Source organism: Brienomyrus brachyistius, chromosome 2 (assembly GCF_023856365.1).
Source record: "Brienomyrus brachyistius isolate T26 chromosome 2, BBRACH_0.4, whole genome shotgun sequence".
NCBI lineage: Eukaryota > Metazoa > Chordata > Actinopteri > Osteoglossiformes > Mormyridae > Brienomyrus > Brienomyrus brachyistius.
In genome coordinates, this window is record NC_064534.1 from 25,777,651 (window position 1) to 25,796,350 (window position 18,700).

The 18,700-nt window shown below is 39.8% G+C and overlaps 2 protein-coding genes across 4 annotated transcripts in view; both read right to left on the minus strand.

Annotated features, from left to right (window-relative positions):
* Positions 1 to 117: 117 nt before the first annotated feature.
* Positions 118 to 7,929, minus strand: LOC125719114 (creatine kinase U-type, mitochondrial-like). Its single transcript, XM_048993622.1, has 9 exons — positions 7,781 to 7,929; positions 3,229 to 3,427; positions 2,978 to 3,073; positions 2,637 to 2,858; positions 2,252 to 2,337; positions 1,277 to 1,400; positions 706 to 840; positions 481 to 606; positions 118 to 132 (listed from the first exon to the last, which is right to left on the minus strand). The coding sequence occupies exons 1-9, from the start codon at positions 7,927 to 7,929 to the stop codon at positions 118 to 120; spliced, it is 1,152 nt and encodes a 383-aa protein (XP_048849579.1).
* Positions 7,930 to 11,941: 4,012 nt separating this feature from the next.
* rasgrf2b (Ras protein-specific guanine nucleotide-releasing factor 2b) overlaps positions 11,942 to 18,700 on the minus strand; it is a 56,066-nt gene continuing 49,307 nt past the window's right edge. For all 3 annotated transcript variants that reach the window (XM_048991419.1, XM_048991430.1, XM_048991411.1), the window contains 7 exons: positions 17,338 to 17,441; positions 17,031 to 17,115; positions 16,618 to 16,815; positions 16,377 to 16,456; positions 16,161 to 16,278; positions 15,990 to 16,058; positions 11,942 to 15,481 (listed from right to left, as the gene is read on the minus strand). In XM_048991419.1, the coding sequence (XP_048847376.1) occupies positions 15,389 to 15,481; positions 15,990 to 16,058; positions 16,161 to 16,278; positions 16,377 to 16,456; positions 16,618 to 16,815; positions 17,031 to 17,115; positions 17,338 to 17,441 (747 nt within the window). In that variant the 3' untranslated portion in view covers positions 11,942 to 15,388. The remainder of the gene's footprint in view (positions 15,482 to 15,989; positions 16,059 to 16,160; positions 16,279 to 16,376; positions 16,457 to 16,617; positions 16,816 to 17,030; positions 17,116 to 17,337; positions 17,442 to 18,700) is intronic.

Sequence of the window (18,700 nt, forward strand, 5' to 3'; positions counted from 1 at the left end):
CTGTGGTCAGGCTGTTCAATTTTTAAACAGGGTGATGGGAGTGGGGATCTTGATGTCCTGTCCATCCTCTAGTTTTTTCTCACAGTCTATCAGGTAGTTCACACCATCAATCACCAGCTAAACAAGCTCCACCTGGAGAACACAAAAGTAGATATGTACTATAACTACAAATATATCGCTTGACCATCCATCCGTCCATCCATCCATCCGTCCATCCGTCTGTCATCAGTCCATCCATCCATCCATCCGTCTGTCATCCATCCATCCGTCCATCCATCCATTCGTCTGTCATTCATCCATCCATCCGTCCATCCATCCATCCGTCCGTCCATCCGTCTGTCCGTCCATCCATCTATCCATCCATCCGCACCACTTCTCCACTATAGAGGGTAATAGTGTGCAACTAGAGATGCCATATGCACATTTGTACATATGATACATTTTAATGTCAGGGTCTTACTGGATATTCATCATGGTTACCTCAGATTTGCCTAAGCGGTCGTTGTTTGAGATGTCAAAGACATCACCCACTGAAGCAGTGTCCACACCCCCAGTGCCTCGTTTCTGCAGCCTCAGACTCTCCAGGATCTTCCTGAAATGAGGGTCCTGTGCAGAGAGCAGAGAAGCAGCCCCATTTATCACTGCCACTGTTCATCCATTCCATAAATATGCAAACATCCAGTGTCTCTGGGACACTGCAGTCACCTTGCTAAGGAGAGGCAGACGGACGTGCACCCCTGCCCTGAGCCCAGTGCCCAGATTGGAAGGGCAAGTTAGGATGTAGACAAGATGTTCATTCCACATAAACTCCCAGCCACGCTCCATAATCAGCCGCTCTACCTGAAATTTGCAGGATAATGGTAGCAAAGGAAGACATATCATTTTTAGTTCAACTGCTGAGTGGTTCATAATTCAAGTGTACTCTAGGGTCCGTACATGCACCACAAACCCGTCATATTGATTAATAACATGGAAGAGGAATGAATTACACAGATGAATGCTTTTCTGTGCCATATGATGCTCATAATTATTGATCTCAATAATTCCTGTAGACTATTCTGGCTTCAGTCATATGGTAGATGGCTGAAATGGATAATAGGTATATTAACCGATAAGAAAATCATTTAACAATTGCAACAGTATTGGTCACTTCATTGAGTATATTAACACACTAAACATATTGAGTTGTTTCGCTGATAACATCTCAGCTATAATTGGTTCACCATATGCTATTATACATTACTAAGCAGCAAGCATATATTTCTGCAAGGTTTACCTCTTTGAGTCCGCAGCAAAATCTTTCAAACACTCTCTTCATGTTACCACCCTTTTCCATTGATATAATGCGGGTGTGGTCTTCTTCATTGATCCATATCAGGAAAGTCTTCTCATTATTATGCCTGAGAAATGAGATTTCAATTAAAACTCCATCTTTTGCATAATCTCCCCTAAAAAAAAAAGTAAACTGTACAAATTATTGTCAAAACAACCCATCCCATGTGTCATCTGATGAAGTTGCCACATATAATTAGTGTAACTCAAGAAATACAAATTTATATTAAAAATATATAATTAACTATACCTACAAAATGCATACACCCAAACTTTAATCACAAATATAGGATGCACAAACAGTACATGTACGTGTTTCCATTAAGGCTAGCATGCAGAACTTGAAGACTGCTGGTGATGCAAGCCTCGTGCACCATAGCAGATTCCCCTATCATCTGGCCAATCACGGGCCATCCCTGTACATGTTAACAATGGGGAGATGGGCTTGTCAAACAGAAGTGGTCCTGCATTTGATCAACGGGAGACGAAAGAGGGATACGGATTTGAAAAGGCGGGGGAGAAAGAGGATGGTTCAATAAGTCTGTATAGTAATCTAGGCTTTAAATGACTACTGAACACTGAGTTTTTCCCAAGACACATACATGCACTTCAAATGTCCTCCTTTATGGAAGCCATACTTTTATGTAACCACGAAGTGAACAGGAAGTCTAATGAATTTTAGGTTGTACATTTCTGTAAGTTCTGGGAAAGCTAAGAAAGAAAACTTCAGTAGCAAATAATACAATTAGTTTCTTTGTCACAATGGACAGCAATAATTGCCAAACAGAAGAACCACGCTATAATATGTTGGGTAACAATATCAAAAAATAGCCTCCGAAAGCACATAAGTGGGAGGAAAAATGTAGATAGCTACTATTGCCCAGAGTAGGGTGGGAGTCCACTGCTTGAGGAGCCTCACCAAATTCCTCGAGCATCGGGCCAGTCTCTGGCCATCCCAGCTGCAGTTAGCAGAGGAGACACTGGCTTATCGAAGAGGAAATGCTCCTGAATAAGGCAACATGGGAGGGACACATGTGGCAAGTGAGGCAGAGGTCAAGTAGAATGACAGTGTTCTAGAAGCAGACAACCTGTGGAATTCTATACATGACAATGTAAAAGTAGTTACTGATGTCTTATTACGAAATGCATGGCAATATGTAATTCATTGAACTGGAAACTCCAGTTACACAGTTTGCAGTATAAAGTGGCACTTAGTTTTGCAAATGTATATATACTGTATTTGCTGGTACTTCTTCTAATGTGAGCAGGGATTTGACTGTGACACTCAATAGCTCCTCACTTACATCAATGAGTCTCTGCTGCTCTTCCTCTGTCATTTCTCCCAGGCTGTAATAGTGGCCGGTCAGGTCACCCTTCAGGTCAGACAGGGCCTGTACGACGACACGCTCTACCTCACGCCGTTCTGAGCGGCTACAGGCTGGCGGTAAGCTAAGGCCTCGGATGCTCCGGCCTGTACGGACACGGGAGGACAGGACGTAGTTCTCATCGAACATCCCTGAGGTGATCTGTGGAGAGAGGAAGGGCCATCAACCATTCTGGCGTACTTGAGGAAGAGTAGCATCCTTCATTCTATTTACAGTTGCACTTATATAAACCGTGAAGTGAGAAGGAAAGTGTATTGTACCTTTGAAGCATCCAAATCTGTAGGGTGTGTCATAGTTCTTGGATCATAGCCATTGTGTCTGTCCTTAATGACTGGATAAAAGAGCTCAGAAAATACCTGGAGATGGATTTGCAGCAAGATCAGTGTGATTGTGTGCAAGTACATAGTACTTCCCAACCTACAGATGAGATTCTGAGAGCATAATTAAAACTTGGTTGCTCTGCTGTGATTCACTTTGGTCATGACTTTTTGTCCAGCTCTCCAGTGTATACCTCATAGCTCTCTTCATCTCCAGCCACCATGCCAACAGTCCTGATGAAAGGGTGCCCAGGGTTGTCCACCCCTGTCTGGATGCACTGGTCTAAGGTCCAGTTGTTAGGGGTGACCTTGTCTCTTAGACGTGCATAGATAGCTGGAGTCAGGGCACTTGCCATGCAATTATTGTGCTTGCGAACATCCGGAAAGTCGGCACTGCAGGAGACAAAGAGTAAGAATTAAAATGCCATTCTTGCTGGCCTTATTTTGCACTCAGTGAACTTTTCCTACGTCATGGCCTGATACCCATTTGGTTAGCTACATACTAATCCATGTCAAATCAACTACTTGTCTATACATTACAGAGTCATAGATTAACAGACACTCAGTGGCCACTTCGTTAGGCAGTAGTGAGTACTGGGTACCTTTGCCCCCAGAGCTACTTCAAGGATGAGTAACACGTGAGCAATGTGTTGTTGTACAGTGTTACAGTATGATGGTATGATGATATCAATGCTATGACGTCACTAGGCAATAAGAATTTTTCTGTTATGTTATAATTTTAGGTGACCACTGCCATACATGTCGTTGACCGAAATGTTATTATGTAGCACGTGACTCTGTGGGTAGGGGTTAAGGTTACCATAGTGGAGATTAGAGTTTTTCCCGTGCTAATGAATGGACAGTTGTCAATAAGATATAAATACCTCATCTGTGTGTGTGTGTGTGTGTCTTTGTGTGTGTGTGTGTGTGTGTGTGTGTGCGTGTGTGAGAGAGAGAGAGAGAGAGAGTGAGTGAGTGAGTGAGTGAGTGAAAAACTGAGATAGAGACGTAGTTCAGAGACAAGTAAAAGCTGATGTTTACACAGTAAGTGTAGGTGTAACTACAGGGCCAATTTAGACTCACCAATCAACCTATATTTAAACATATAAAATATAAATAATATACATGAAAATTTCAAACATGGACATCAAAACATATACAAAAAAATACAAGTGACAACGTAAGTGTCATATGATTGGAATTTGCAATAAATGAATAGTTTCAGACCTACATAACACAACAAGGACTAACAGGATTCAAGTACGAACACAGTTATTAACACTAGACACTGTAGTGCACTGGTGTCAAACTGCAGTCCTGGGGGGCCAGGGCCCTGCATATTTTTGGGTTTCCCCTTATTTCACACACCTGATTCAACTCCTTGTGTTAATTACAGGTACCACACAGTTCTTGAGCTGAATCATTTGTGGTGGAACAGGGAAAGAGCTAAGCTACACAGGGCTCCGCCCCCCCAGGACTGGAGTTTCACACCCCTGTTATAGTGTATGTAGATCTCAGAGGCTGTTTCAAAGATGCTGTATCCACCACATCCGGGACTAGCAATCACACCACATTCAGAATCACTTACATGACACGTCTTAGTCAGTAAACGAACCTCTTGACCCTGTCTGAGTGCTATACACCAATCAGGCATAATGGTAAAACCCCCTGCCTACTACTGGGTAGGTTTCTTATGCTGCCAAAATAGCTGTGACCTGTTGAGGAATGGACTCCATAGGACTTTTGAAGGTGTCCTCTGGAATCTGGCACCAAGACATTAGAGCAGATCCTTTAAATCCTGTAATTTGCAAAGTAAGCTCTCCATGGATCGGACTTGTTTGTCTAGCACATCCCAAAGATACTAGGTTGGATTTAGATCTGGAGAATTTGGAGGCCAACTCTTTTTCATGTTCCTCAACCATTCCTGAACAATTTTTGCAGTGTGGTCTGGTGCATTATCTTGCTGAAATAGGCTACTGCCATCGGGGAATACTGTTGTTATAAAGGGGTGTACGTGGTTTTTAGTTATGCTTAGGTAGGTGGTATGTGTCAAAGCAACATCCACATGAATGCCAGGCCCCAAGGTTTCCTAGCACAACATTGCCCCGAGCATCGTGCTACCGCTACTGGCTGCCTCCATTGGCTTGCACATCGTACATCCTGGTGCCATTTATTTCCTAGGTAAACAGCACACACACACCTGCAGTGTTGTGCAAGTTCACACTTTACAACAACTAACTCAAAAAAATACCATTTTTTGGGACTTTGCGGGCTCCATACAACACAAATTTGTGGGTAGGTATCATTTCAAATCCACAAACAAGACAAAAAAATAAACATATGCAGATATTAATGTTCTTGAAACTTCATTTAACTGTAATAGATTAAAACACGTTCAGCTGACCTTGTTTACTGTTGTTGAGATGTGAGTTGTGAATGTCACGATGTGACGATTTGTTTATGATGTGTAGAGTTACTGGTAGTAGACAGGAATGATGTGGGGGTGGGATTAAGAGATTTGATCTGAAGGAGGGCGTTTGCTTATTGGTTTACACTGACTGCAAGTTTACTGCAAGTTTAATAATGTGTTATGCAAAGTCAATGTAGGTATGTTGTTTGTTGACTAAATTATATGTTATATTTTTACAAAATATTGGGTACACATGTGCCTGTACCTAAACTGATTGGCACAACACCACTGATCAAGATCATCACGTAATAATTTTCCAAGATGCGATTCTGAGATATAATAATATATCAAATTTCATATTGCAATATCAAGTTAATTTTTTGCCGATTTTCACTACCTCACTTTCACATTCATTAGTAGCCAATTGATTCGCTTAGTTCACTGTTCATTAAAAAAAAGATTGCATTCAATGAACGGTGCTCAATTAGTGCGTTCAAGCACGACATTCTACTCTCGGCCATCCACATGATGTTATAGAAAACGTGTCCCATCAAGCCAGACCACTTTCTTCCATTGCTCCATGGTCCAGTTCTGATGCTCATGTAGGCACTTTCGGCAGTGGTCAGGTGTCTGCATGGGCGCTCTGACCAGTGGCTACTCTGCCTCATACGCAGCAAGCTGAGATGCACTGTGGATTCTGACATCTCTCTGTCATAGCCAGAATTATCTTTCTTAGCAATTTATGGAAAAGTAGCTCTCCTGTGGGATTGGACCAGATAGGCTAGACTTAGCTTCCCATATGCATCAATGAGTCTTGGGCAACTATGACCCACACAAGAGATCCTCAGTTAACCTTCCTTGGACAACTTTTGGACTACATGTGGTAGGTGCTGACCATTGCATACTAGGAACACCTCACAAGACCCACTGTTTTGGAGATGCTCTGACCCAGTTGTGTAGCCATGACAATTTGGCCTTTGACAAAGTCGCTCAAATCCTTACTGGCTACCAGGAACACCCCACAAGACCCGCTGTTTTGGAGATTCTCTGACCCAGTTATCTGGCCATGACAATTTGACCGTTGTAAAAGTTTCTCAGATCCTCACACCTGCCCATTTTTCCTACTTCCATCACATCAACTTCAAGAACTAACTGTTCTCTTTCCTAATATACAGTACTGTGCAAAAGTCTTACGCAGGCAAAGAAAATGATGTTTTCCTGTTGGTGTAAAACTATGATATTATGCCTGTGAAAGTGTGTCAGCTTCACCATTTCAGAACCTCTGCTAAAATCATCCTAGTATTTGCAGCGACCGTCCAGTGCAGCCATGAATTTTTTGACTTAGCCACTAGCACACCTCATACAGCTAGTCAATCTCTCACTGACTTTTTAAACCAATATATTTAATTATTTAATTGAGCTGTTGGTGAAATTTAACAAAATCATGGAACAGCTGAGGTCCCCCTGAGGAGAAGTTTGGGAACTGAAGCGGTGTTCATCTAGCCATCCAACTAGATATCAGTAACTTTTTAGAAAACAGAAGAAATTATTACTAGCTTTTATTGTGTTACTCTTAATTTGCACATGTTCTAATGTTAAATTGTGTTTTTTTGTTCTAAGCCAAAGTACACTTTCTACCCAGATAAACAGCTTTAAACATTTCTTTGGACTGCCTAAGACTTTTGTACAGTACTGTATAACAGCACCCTTCAAAGATGCTGTTCTAACAAGATAATCAATGTTATTCCCTTCACTTGTCAGTGGTTTTAATTTTATGGCTGATTTGTGTATGTATTCAGTCACGTGATTATCTGCTTGGGTCGTTAGCACTACTGCCTCCCACCACTGGGATCAGGGTTAGAATCTTTGCTAGTTTTATGTGTGTGGAATTTGCATGTTCTCCCCATGTCGTCCCAGGGTTTCCTCCGGGTACTCCGGTTTCCCCCCACAGTCCAAAAACATGCTGAGGCTAATTGGAGTTGCTAAATTGCCCATAGGAATGCATGTGAGAGTGAATGGTGTGTGCGTGTGCCCTGCGATGGGCTGGCCCCCCATCCTGGGTTGTTCCCTGCCTCGTGCCCATAGGCTCTGCACCCTCCTGTGAACCAGATTAGGATAAAGTTTCAGAAAATGGATGGATTTGGTGTTTGGGTGATCAGGCCACCGAGCATGTTTATTTTGCTATTCAAATTGTACTTTCTGTTACTAAAATTACCATTTTTACATTAAGTGTTTTATCTTTAAGTACTAATGTGTCACTAATAAGTAAGCATTTTTTAAAACATTGCAGTCTCAAGATCTGAAGCTGAAGGCGTCCACTGTAAGCTGCCACGTACCTTGGTGGAAACATCTTCCTTCTTTCTGAAAACACGGCCCTGCCAGTGTCACTCAGCAGGTAACCTGTCACTAAGGTCCCAGCACCAAGGCTAGCCAGCACCGCCACTCTGCTGCGGCTGGACAGCATTCGAGTGAAGGAGCTTGTCATGCCTGTCTTTCCAAAACCAAATCAACTGGGAGGGGATAGAGCAAGGGTGGTGGAAGAGGAGATCAAATAATTTTTTTGGCATACTTTAAAATTATATTCGTGTTAAATTAGAAAGTTTGTCATGCAAATTATTACCCATCAAATCGGCAGACTGACGATTTATTAGGATTCAGATGAAAGACCTTTGAGGAAATTATTACAAAATATTTCCATGAATTACATTATATTTAAGTGTCACTATGCAAATCTGTTTTTGCTCTCCAACTCTGACAGGAAAACAATGCATAACATTCACCAGTGTCTCCTTCCTCTCAGTGGTGGAAAATTGCTTGTTTTTCTTTAGCTAGAAGATCTTTTTTCTCACTGCCAATTAATGCAAGTGGGATTAATTAATATGCTTGTTATAGAAAGTCATGCCCAAGTAAACTGAGTAACAGCATTTAGCTTAGAATAAACCTTAATATAGCTGTCTGAATAAAATAAACACTTTTATGCCCAAACAGTACAAAACTAAAATTTTACCATGCACCATAAAAAATAATTAAATGTATTTCTCTTCTCCATGTATTTTTAATCCTTACCAATAAAGGAAGATATTTCTTGGCAATCGTAACAATAAACTGTATCCAAACATTTGTATTAGTGTGTTCTGCATGAAAATGAAATGACTTATGTAATATGTACCATTCCTGATTTAACTGCAGTTGCAGCACCCTCCGACAATAGCAGGCAATGGTTAATAATTGCATTTCATGTGATTAATTTTTGGAGTCATTACTTACACTCTGAATTTTCCAGAATTTTGAATCATCAGGAACATTTATCAGCTACCACTTGTCACTTGTCCTTCATTCCTAAGAATTATGCACTGTGTGATTTGCATATGCATGCACGCATGCATCCATCCATTTATCTAATGCTGGGTCACAGTGGACATCTGTGGTGATAGCACGCATGTATATTTAGTATGCAGTGCACACTCCCGTTCCAGTCCTGGTAAAATAAACAGTAATGAATATCTTAACCTTCGAACCAAGTGAGCTATGCTGCCATTGTTCAGAAATTATTATCAAATGCTGTTGGTGGGAGCTGTGGTATAAATAGTAGCTGGTCTAGATTAATAGCAAGACTCCTCTGGCACCAGGGATTCTGTTCAGGTCAGAGAGGCTCTAAAAGGACTACAAAGGAAACAGAGCGAGCGCCATGCTGCTGTCCACATTGTGCAATATATTATTTAATTTAATTGTCCTGGCAACTGTGAACAAGTGATTCATTGATCTGTCCCAAAATAATTAATTTTATTATTTTAGATTAATGCCACATTTGATAGCTCATAATAGAAGATACTGATATGGAAAGTGATCACTGTTAAAGATTGTGTTCTTTCATGAGAGACATTTAAATTTACACCATTTACACAATTTGATTCATTAAATATTCGGAGAAAGTTTACTTGAAAAGTGTGATCATTGTTTTAATATTGTGTCAGGTATTAAATGTAACTCACTCTAACCTGTACTTGGAGTTCTTTTGTACGTGTCTAAAACCAATTACTCCAGCTACCACAAGCTAAAAGTTAAAAAGGACAAAAGTCTCTTGAAATTTATTTATAAATTTTTTAAAATGAATTAGAATAGGTGCTTGTATAATACAATTTATCCAATATAGGCCAATTTTGTTTTGATAAGGCAGCATTACTAGCATATACTGTAGTAATGATAAAACTAGGTTTTAACAACAAATAGAAAAACACATGGCACGTGCAAAAAAGCATATATAGTGAATAATTTTTACATTGTTGGTGCTGGTATGGGCTACTGAGAGGAAAGGTAACTGTACAATACCTATATGGAGGGTGGAGAGAGTCCCTGAAGTTCACTCCGGCTGAAGCGAAATGTGCTTCTGCTTTGTTGCAGGATTAAAGCTTGTCATGTTGGTCAATCCTATTTCTACCGTCAGCATGTCACGGCCTAAGTCAGCAATACGGTCTTTGTCCTTGAGCTCTCCCACAGCAGACATTTCCTCAATCTCTCCATACATTACTGACGCTTTGCTTCTACTGTATGTCTCCATTCCTATGTGGACAAATGCCTCACACATTCATGCCATTCACAGGGTCACCCGATATACCCCAGCTCCAGCTTCTTTTCTGAGGAACCAGACATTTTAAGCATTTATATTTTCAAAGGATTTATGTTTCTAAATGATATGTGCTGTTCGGTGAATATACATTCTTTCTATATACTGTATTTACAGATGTCAAAGGTTACTTTGTAATAAGGAACTGCTGTTCTTAGGTTTTCAAGTTTTTGAAGTAGAATACTTTACGGAAAAATTACCTCAAACCCAGAATTAGTCACCATCATATATCTCCAGTAAATATGATTTATTGTTTAATACATACTGGACACTTCTGATCTAACTAATACCCTCTAAATTTCTCTGGGAGACTTGGAGCTGTGAGTATGTTCAAAACTTCTAGAACAGATAAATAGAGTCTAACTGGACCACAAACCAGGCAATACTAAAAACATTAGTACTTAATGTTCTAGAACGGAAGAACGGACTCAACATAGGTGTTAAGCATGTGATGTTTTTTAAGGTACATTGCTGATCATGGATATATATCCAATTAACAAAGCATCTATTATGCTTTGGGGTTGTGTGTCAGCCAGGAACACAGGAAACATTGTGAATGGCGATGTTAAACAGTCAGACGAAAAGCTGGAACTGAAAAGGGGATGGCTTCCAGGGGAAGACAGCGATCCATGAGCTACTTGAAGGGAAAGCCAGCTGAAGGTTCTGGAATGGCTGTCAAGGTGAAAACCCATGGGTAGATTCCCACATGCTATGCATGCATTACTGTACATCTCAGAATTACAAGTGATATCCAAGGAATAGTGGGCAAAAACCCCTACACCGAGAACTGAAATGCTGCTAGCTGAACACAAAAGGTGTTTACAAGCTGTGCTATCTGCCAAAGAGGGTGTTATTACATACTGACTTACTGAGGTCTCTAAACTTTTGGACATGCCAAAATTGCTATTTTTTTGTTCCTATATTTTGGGGTTCTCTCCCTGCCGGCCCCTGGAGGATGGGCTCCCCCTTTGAGTCTGGTTAGGGTTATGGCTTCCTCTGCTGCCCCCTGGAGGATGGGCTCCCCCTTTGAGTCTGGTCCCTCCCAAGGTTTCTTCCTTCTTGGGAGTTCTTCCTTGTCACTGTCGCCTTTGGCTTACTCGCTGGGGGCTTTGGGTGGGGATGCTGTAAGACGATGTTATGTCGTGATACTGCGCTATACAAAAATAAATTTGTTTGTTTGTTCATGGCATTCAGGCTGCTCAAAGTACATCTGGCAACCTAAGCCTTGGTGGTCTTCCTGCTCATTGTAACACAGTGGTCTGGTCAGAGATTTTGGTGTCCTGGACTCAGATCTATGTTTTGATGCTCACATATGAAGTATTACTAGAACTACATTCCACCATCAAGCTTCGGAAGATGCTCTCCTTCCATGTTGTAGAAAAACTAATACATGCCTTTCAGGACTGTGACTAGGATTTTTAAAATTCCAAGGTCAAGGTTTTTTTTTTCTATCTAGTCTCTATCTAGTTTTACACTAGATAGTGTAGCACTAGCTAGCTACTCAGCCCCAGCTGGGTGAGTATTGGCGCCATTGACACTGGATGAACTGTACTGCCAGTGCTTCAGACCCCCTGGTGGAGTTGGAGGGGCTGATGTTTCAGGGACTCCCCATGCCTGGGTTTACACTTCTCTCCCTCCTACTTATGCTGCATTAGCTATATCTGCCGGAGCTTAGGTATTGCACTCACCTATCTGTTGCACTGCCTCTAGTCTCCCTGGCATCCTCACTGGGGGCTTTGGGCAGGGATAATGTAAAGCTCTTTGAGACAATGTAATGTTGTGTGCTATACAAAGGAATTTTTTTATTGCAAATATGTAGTTTTTGTAACAGAGTTTCTTACTTTTCACTTACATAATTAACTATACTGTATATTTTAGTCGGTGCCATAAACTTTGCATACAACTGTATGCTGGTTCTTATCCTAAACTGCTGATGTTATGCTCCTCATTTTCCTCATAGAAACAGTGCATCATTTCCTCCTCATAGAGCTGTCGCTTCTTCTTCCAGTCATTTATTTCAAACACAAAACTGCAAAGACACAAACACGTCTCGAATACGGACAGTTTTTTTTACAAAGGATGAAATCTGAGCAACTCAAAATGGGCATCAATCTTAATTACTCTCTACAGTAAACAGAAGAGCATATCCAAACAAAATTAAAGAAATGGGAAAAGCCAATTAACTGAAAAGACATTTTATTTTACATACAGGCAAAAAGTTAAGATAGACTAGCTGTACATCCTCTGTAACAGTCAATGGACAAAGAAAAAAAGATATAATACAGTAAATGTACATAGGCATGTGCTCAAGTGGGAAGTATGACGGGGGAACATGCACAGCATGCAGCCTTATGTGTTTCTGCAGTAATGCATAGTACATGTCTGGATTCGCACACTGTGCTATTTCATGGCATCAGGCATCAGGAAAAATCCACTTTGTATTTGTGCTACATTTTGTTATAGAAAGCGAAAGGAAAATATTAATGACACAAAGCAAAAGTTTGAAATGTCTTTACAAATAATTTTTTTAAATATTCCAAACGTTAACAAAATATTGTAACATACAAACAAGCATGAAATATCATACCATTAAAAGAACAAAAAAAATCTGTAAACTTGACAAAGCTGCAGAGAATGCCCTACCTGATCCATTTTCCATCTTGTCATTTTCATACTACTTTAACATCAATCAGCATTTTGGGGTGGAGCCCACAGGTTAACTTAGGACAACAGATTGTCCAGTGTATTCTTCCTCTTCTGCATCTGGTTCCTTCTTTTACCCAGTTTTCATTATTGTTCCAAGCTAATTCCTTTATTTTACTGTACACATTTTAAGCAAAAGCTCGGTAAATCTGATCATCTTAAAAATAAGCAACTGCATTGCAACAATTTGTCGATTTCTTCTTATTATTCATTTTTTTTTGTAAAAAAAAAGACACACGAAAGACACAGTAGTTACCTAGAATACCTACACTGACTTTTGAATGTACTGTTTCTTACATGCATACAATTAATTACATGCAGTTTGTTTCTATAAATTAACCAATCATACCAATCATTACTCAAACCATACAAATATATTTTAAAATGGCATTTTATCAGCATTTTCTATGATACCCAAATGTCAGGACTATTTCTCCATTTTGAAGTAACACAGATGGTACATAATTTTCACAAAGACAGAAATAAGATAAATTGAAAAAAAATAATTATTGCAATGGTGGTGACAGGCATTTAAAGGGTGTGTTTTTCAAAACGAGCAAAAACCTGCAGTTTTCAAAGACAAATTATAAATATTGGTATGTTGGTGAAAGATTAAGAGCCTACGATTTAGGATTTAGCAATAGTGTAACTGAGACAGTGCCCAGTTCAACATTAAGGGTCTAAACAGCAGTACCTGACAGGGCTGAATATTGTAATAGATATTAAATATTAACCGTGAACTTAAATAGATGCTAAATAAATACCGAATATTAAAATTAAACAAAAATAAATATTTAAAAAGCTTCACTGTTCAGTGGTTCAGTCAATATATAGGTTCCATTTTCTATATATTGGACCAAAAAGCAATAATTGTTACACAAACACACTTGTTAAGCTGCCATTACTATAGGTAGTCCTACCACAATGAATAGTGGACAATGAGAGTAACATGCTAAGCAGATCAGGACAGACCTCTTCTTCCAAGGCCACTGAACCTAGCACATTCTGGGGGCTCCCAAATGTTCCCAAACCAGCTGGGAGATACAGTCCCTCAGGCATATTCTGGGTCTGCCTCGGGACCTCCGCCCAGTGGACATGTCTGAAGTGCCTGATACCGAAAGCCACCACAGCTGACTCTTATTGACTGAGCTCCTCCAGACCACCCAACTCTTCACCAACACGGAGAGCGAGCTTGGAAACCCAGTGTAGAATCCTCATTTAAGCCACACACACTGGTGACCTCATTCATACGGTCATTACCATTTGGACAGCAAGCATAAATAGAAAATAGAAAGATTACAGCGTAAATTAAAAAATGTCAATTAAGACAGTTTCCTCTAAGCTGAGCTTGCAATCACCTGTGAAGGAAGTGAATCGCTCAAAGTTACCGCGGTCCCTTTAACTCGTGGCATAATTTTGTACTTTACAGTAGAGTCTCCCATGGCTTCCAGAGAAAGGTCACTCAGATGCCTTCCTGTCTGCTGCCACTGACAGGTCCAAGATTGAACAGAACTCCTCAGCATTTGTGAAAGGGCAAGACCTACATATATCACCAGGTGCATCACTTCAAACACAATGAATGTTACTGATTTCTAAAAGCATTGGTTATGATTTGAATTGTGATCTCTTGAAATATGTTATTGGTCATGATAGCTTTTTTTTAAAAAAAAAAATATTTACTGTATATAGATCATAAGTAAGCTCTGTATTTTAAGTAGTGACAATAATAATAATCATCACCATCATCATCGTGAAAAAGCAAAGAATCTTGGACATTAATACATATGTGTTTTACTTGCATCTTAATAAAAGGCACCTCAAATATCTACTTTCATTTTAACTAGATTCTGGCCTGCTACAATGAGCAGCTGGCTCTAAAACAAAAAATTCTTAAGACAGAAGATAGATTAGGACAATTAGGAAGGCAAAATTTAAAATTTCATGGAATCATGGAAGAACCTTATTTCCTATGAACACATGATAATTTACAATAATGAACAAGTACAGTATACAGGCCTACTAGGAAAGAAAGAGTGTTTTTCTAAAGCATACTAAAAATTCACTAAGTTTGTTCATGCTGTACTCAGCTGTGGTTAGAATACTCTATTTTGCCAACTTTAATTGATCCTTATTAACATTGGATAAAGCACGGACTTTATAGCTGTAATCTACTGTGAGTCAATAAAGGGTGACCGGTAAGGAAGAAAGTCAATGTGCTGAGAAGTTCTGTACATGCTACATAACTTTAAATATATTACTTTTTCCTTTCATAATTTCTACCAGAATGAATAATCACATTGTTTTTGTCTTCACTGTCTCCATGGCAACAGCTCCTGTTGCCTCATTTACCTTCCATTTAGCACAAATGAAGCAGCCAGGCAACAGTGAGATGCCATTTCTACTTCCTGATCTTCACTTTGCACTCACAATGCAAGCACTGCCATTCTTCTTGTCTAGCCACTGCATTTCATATGAATTACTCTGCTTGTTTCTCAACATGCTAGTCTTCCAGATGACTCACTGACAGCAACCTCTACCCATCCAATACAAATAGTACTCATGCAGCTGCCAAGTCGACAGCGCCTACAGCTTGCCAGAGCCCTACAGAAGAGACTGTCTAAGCTGGTAATCTGGGTTCAATCTTGAGTGACAGATCATATAGTGTGTCTTCATCCATAATAAGGGTTTTGTCGAGTAGGTACTGAGTGACCTGTTGGTAGGAACAGAACAGAGAAACTAGCTGAGTTTAGGACAGTCAGGATGATGTAAAGATCTAGAATGTGAATGTGATTCACGGGTCAATCTTAGTTGATTGCTATACCCTCATGACAAGCAACCCCCCTCCAATCTACCAAATGTCAAATGTCTACCACATATATATCAAAGTGTCTCTCATTGTCAAAAAGGTTGGAGACCAGGGCTGTAGCCACCAATGAGCTTCACTGATTCAGACAAAAGTCTTTACAATAAAGGACCCTGATTTTAATGTAATGCCCAAAAATGACTCTTTAACTACTGTAGATTGCTCTGTCCATTAACTTCCTTTTCTCATTCATCACAGTGCACATGAATTGTTTTATATAGATGACAGTTGTTTTCTGTTTCTGTTTCTTGTATTCTCTCCTATCATGACATAATTCAGATAATAACGAAAGAGGCTTGATGTATAACAGCTGTGTTATATCCTTCCATTTGTGCCATGCTTCACTGGGAATTACCTTTGGTTGGTGTTCAATCTTGTATGGGGTCTGCTGGAACTGACGAATCTCTCGAATAATGTGCGATATCTGTAGGTCGGGGAAAAATCATTCTAGCTGTCTTTGCGGCCTGAATGGAAAAGATAAACTATGTATATTGATCTTCAGGACTCTGAGCTCTGGCATGCTTACCATCCTCATCTTGGAGAAGTTGACAAGGCCCTCCTCCGTGAAGTTAGGTGTGCCCTCCTCAATAAAGGCCAGATCAGTCAGGTACATACCCAGGTAAGGGACACAGGGGGGGTTACAGCTGGGGAGACAACAACGTCGAAGCACATATTTAAGACTCTCACTCATTAAATTCTAAAAAACTACTGCAGTTTAAAGTAATGAAATGTGGTGTCTTACTTTTTCAGGGTTTCTCTTAAGTTCTTAAATCTTCCTTCAGATGAAACTATCTTTTGCAGTTTGTCCATCAGTGCTTTTGTCTGTCAAAAATAGTTTAAAATAGACCAATTTACCACCAACTGCATCATAAATTACATTTTCTAGAAGCACATAATGTCATTTTATCACAAATTCCAAAAACGGGCTTATTCGTATTTTGCATGTACCCCTTGGATTGTTGTAGTAGTGGTTCTACACTCACCTGCTTGCACACTTTGGTCCAGGTTTTCTTCAGCCTATAGATGGCACTCCGATTAAAGGCAGAAGTGATCTCCAGAACTCCATTGTAATTGTTAAGGCATCGGCAGATGTCAGCCACCGCTACCCACTTCTCAATGGAGCTCGCCCTGGAACCCACGTCTGTGTGGGACATGATCTGAGACGCTACCAGATTACTCATCTAGACAAAGAAAAAGACAAAGGATGGCAGAGAATCGGTGCGATACAGAGATACAAGAACAAGATGTACTGCTATGACATAAACTTTTCCATATTACTGTAAGATTGCACACGTCAATCAAACTTGCACATGTAGTAGTGAATACTTGTGACTAACACAAATCCCTAACTTTTATTATACTTCTTTAGTTTCAAGTGCACCCTTGCACATCTCACATTATTGAAGTGCTGACTCGTCTTCATGATATAAGGTGTCCTCTCAGTCTTGTCCACCTTCATCCATCCCTGGCCAAGAAACTCTCTAATATGCAAGATACATAACCGCTGTCATAATCAAACCGGATTATTATTATATTATAATAATATATATATATATATTATTAATATATATTATATATATATATAACACCGATATCAAATCTCTACCATGATACTCTCGTTATTTTCACAAAAAGCTGCTTCACTGTAGTTCAGAAGTGTTTCAAACACTCTCTGGCTAGTTTTACTGCACATAAACACTTACTCATAGGGGATGCTTCTGAAGACAATATGGTCCAACAGGGTGATCTGTTCAGCCAGTTCAATTGCGGATAGCGATTCAAAGCATTCCACTTTGGGACATTCCGCCTGGAGACGACAATGAAACATTCACAGATACACATGTGCCCAAGTAATCACATGACTACAGGGCAAAATAACACTAAAAGATCAGAATATTCAATTAGTTTCTTCATCGGGTCTATCCAAAAAAAGCATAACAACATTCACTGCAGTAATGTATATATATAAGTCAGTGACATCATAGAAAGCCATTGTTTCCCATAAAAAGTTCCCGGCTACTGTAGCTGCATTTAAAAAAGAACCGGATGGAGGTACATTATAAACTCATAGTTTTCTGTCTTAGTGTGACAGAAAATGGCATGGACAGCAAAAAAAGAATTAATCAAATAAATCTGATTAAATAATGCAAACACTACAAACAATTTATTAATGTGAATAACTAAAAACTGCACCTATGAAAAACGTTTTATAGTTTTACAAAAACTATAATGCACTTTTCATTATGGCAATAGTATGAACAAGAATGGTAGGCGCCGAACCTTTAAATGTAAGGCTAACTTAAGAGAAGAACTTGTTTTAACTGATTGCTGACACTTTCTTTGGTGGGGTGAGGGAAGTTAAAATCTTAATTTGGCTTCTCAGGGATATGGGGAGACACAGAACATTCAAACATTGAATGATTAGCCATGACATGAACAGGCTGTGTCAACTAACTCAACAAACGTATCTGTCGATGTCAGCCTCTGTTCCACTCTGTGTCCCTTCCCCGTTTGGCCAGCAGGCGTTGCCGTCCCTCGTGTTGTCTTTGTGTTTTCCCCTGTTGCTTGTTGGCTGCATGGCTCAACTTGTTGAGCATGTGGTTGTCTGTGAACCCCTCTATCCAGCATTCAAACTCTGCCTCCTCTGTTTTTCTATTTTGTTCCCTAGTGTTTCATTTGTATGAGTTTTTCTAATTCCCATGTCTGTTGATTTTTGTATTCTGTTTTGGTTTCTTGTTTTGAGCCTTAGTTATGTTTTATTGGGTTTCATTACTCTCAGTGTTAGATTCTGTTTTTCCTGTTTTCTTGGTTACTTCGTAGTTTCACCTGTCCTGTGTTAGTCTTGTTACCCAGATTTGGTTTCAGTATTTACAGTAAGTCCCTGCTTCTGTTCAGTTCCCCAGTGGTTCGTTGATTGTGTTGATTGTGATTCTTGATGTAAGACTTAAGATGTACTGTATGTTCTGCCTAGCTGCCTGCCCCCCTGCCCCCATCGGTAGTTAGTTTTTGTTTTTCCCCTTTGCTTTTGACCCCTTGTGGTCCTTTTGGTTTTTGTAGTACTCGTAA

Coding starts and splice junctions, on each gene's coding strand:
- LOC125719114 (XM_048993622.1), bottom strand. CDS start 7,929: ATGACAAGCTCCTTCACTCGAATGCTGTCCAGCCGCAGCAGAGTGGCG. Junction 3,428..7,780: donor AGGAAGATGTTTCCACCAAG/GTACGTGGCAGC, acceptor TGTCTCCTGCAG/TGCCGACTTTCCGGATGTTC. Junction 2,859..2,977: donor CAGATTTGGATGCTTCAAAG/GTACAATACACT, acceptor CTCTCTCCACAG/ATCACCTCAGGGATGTTCGA.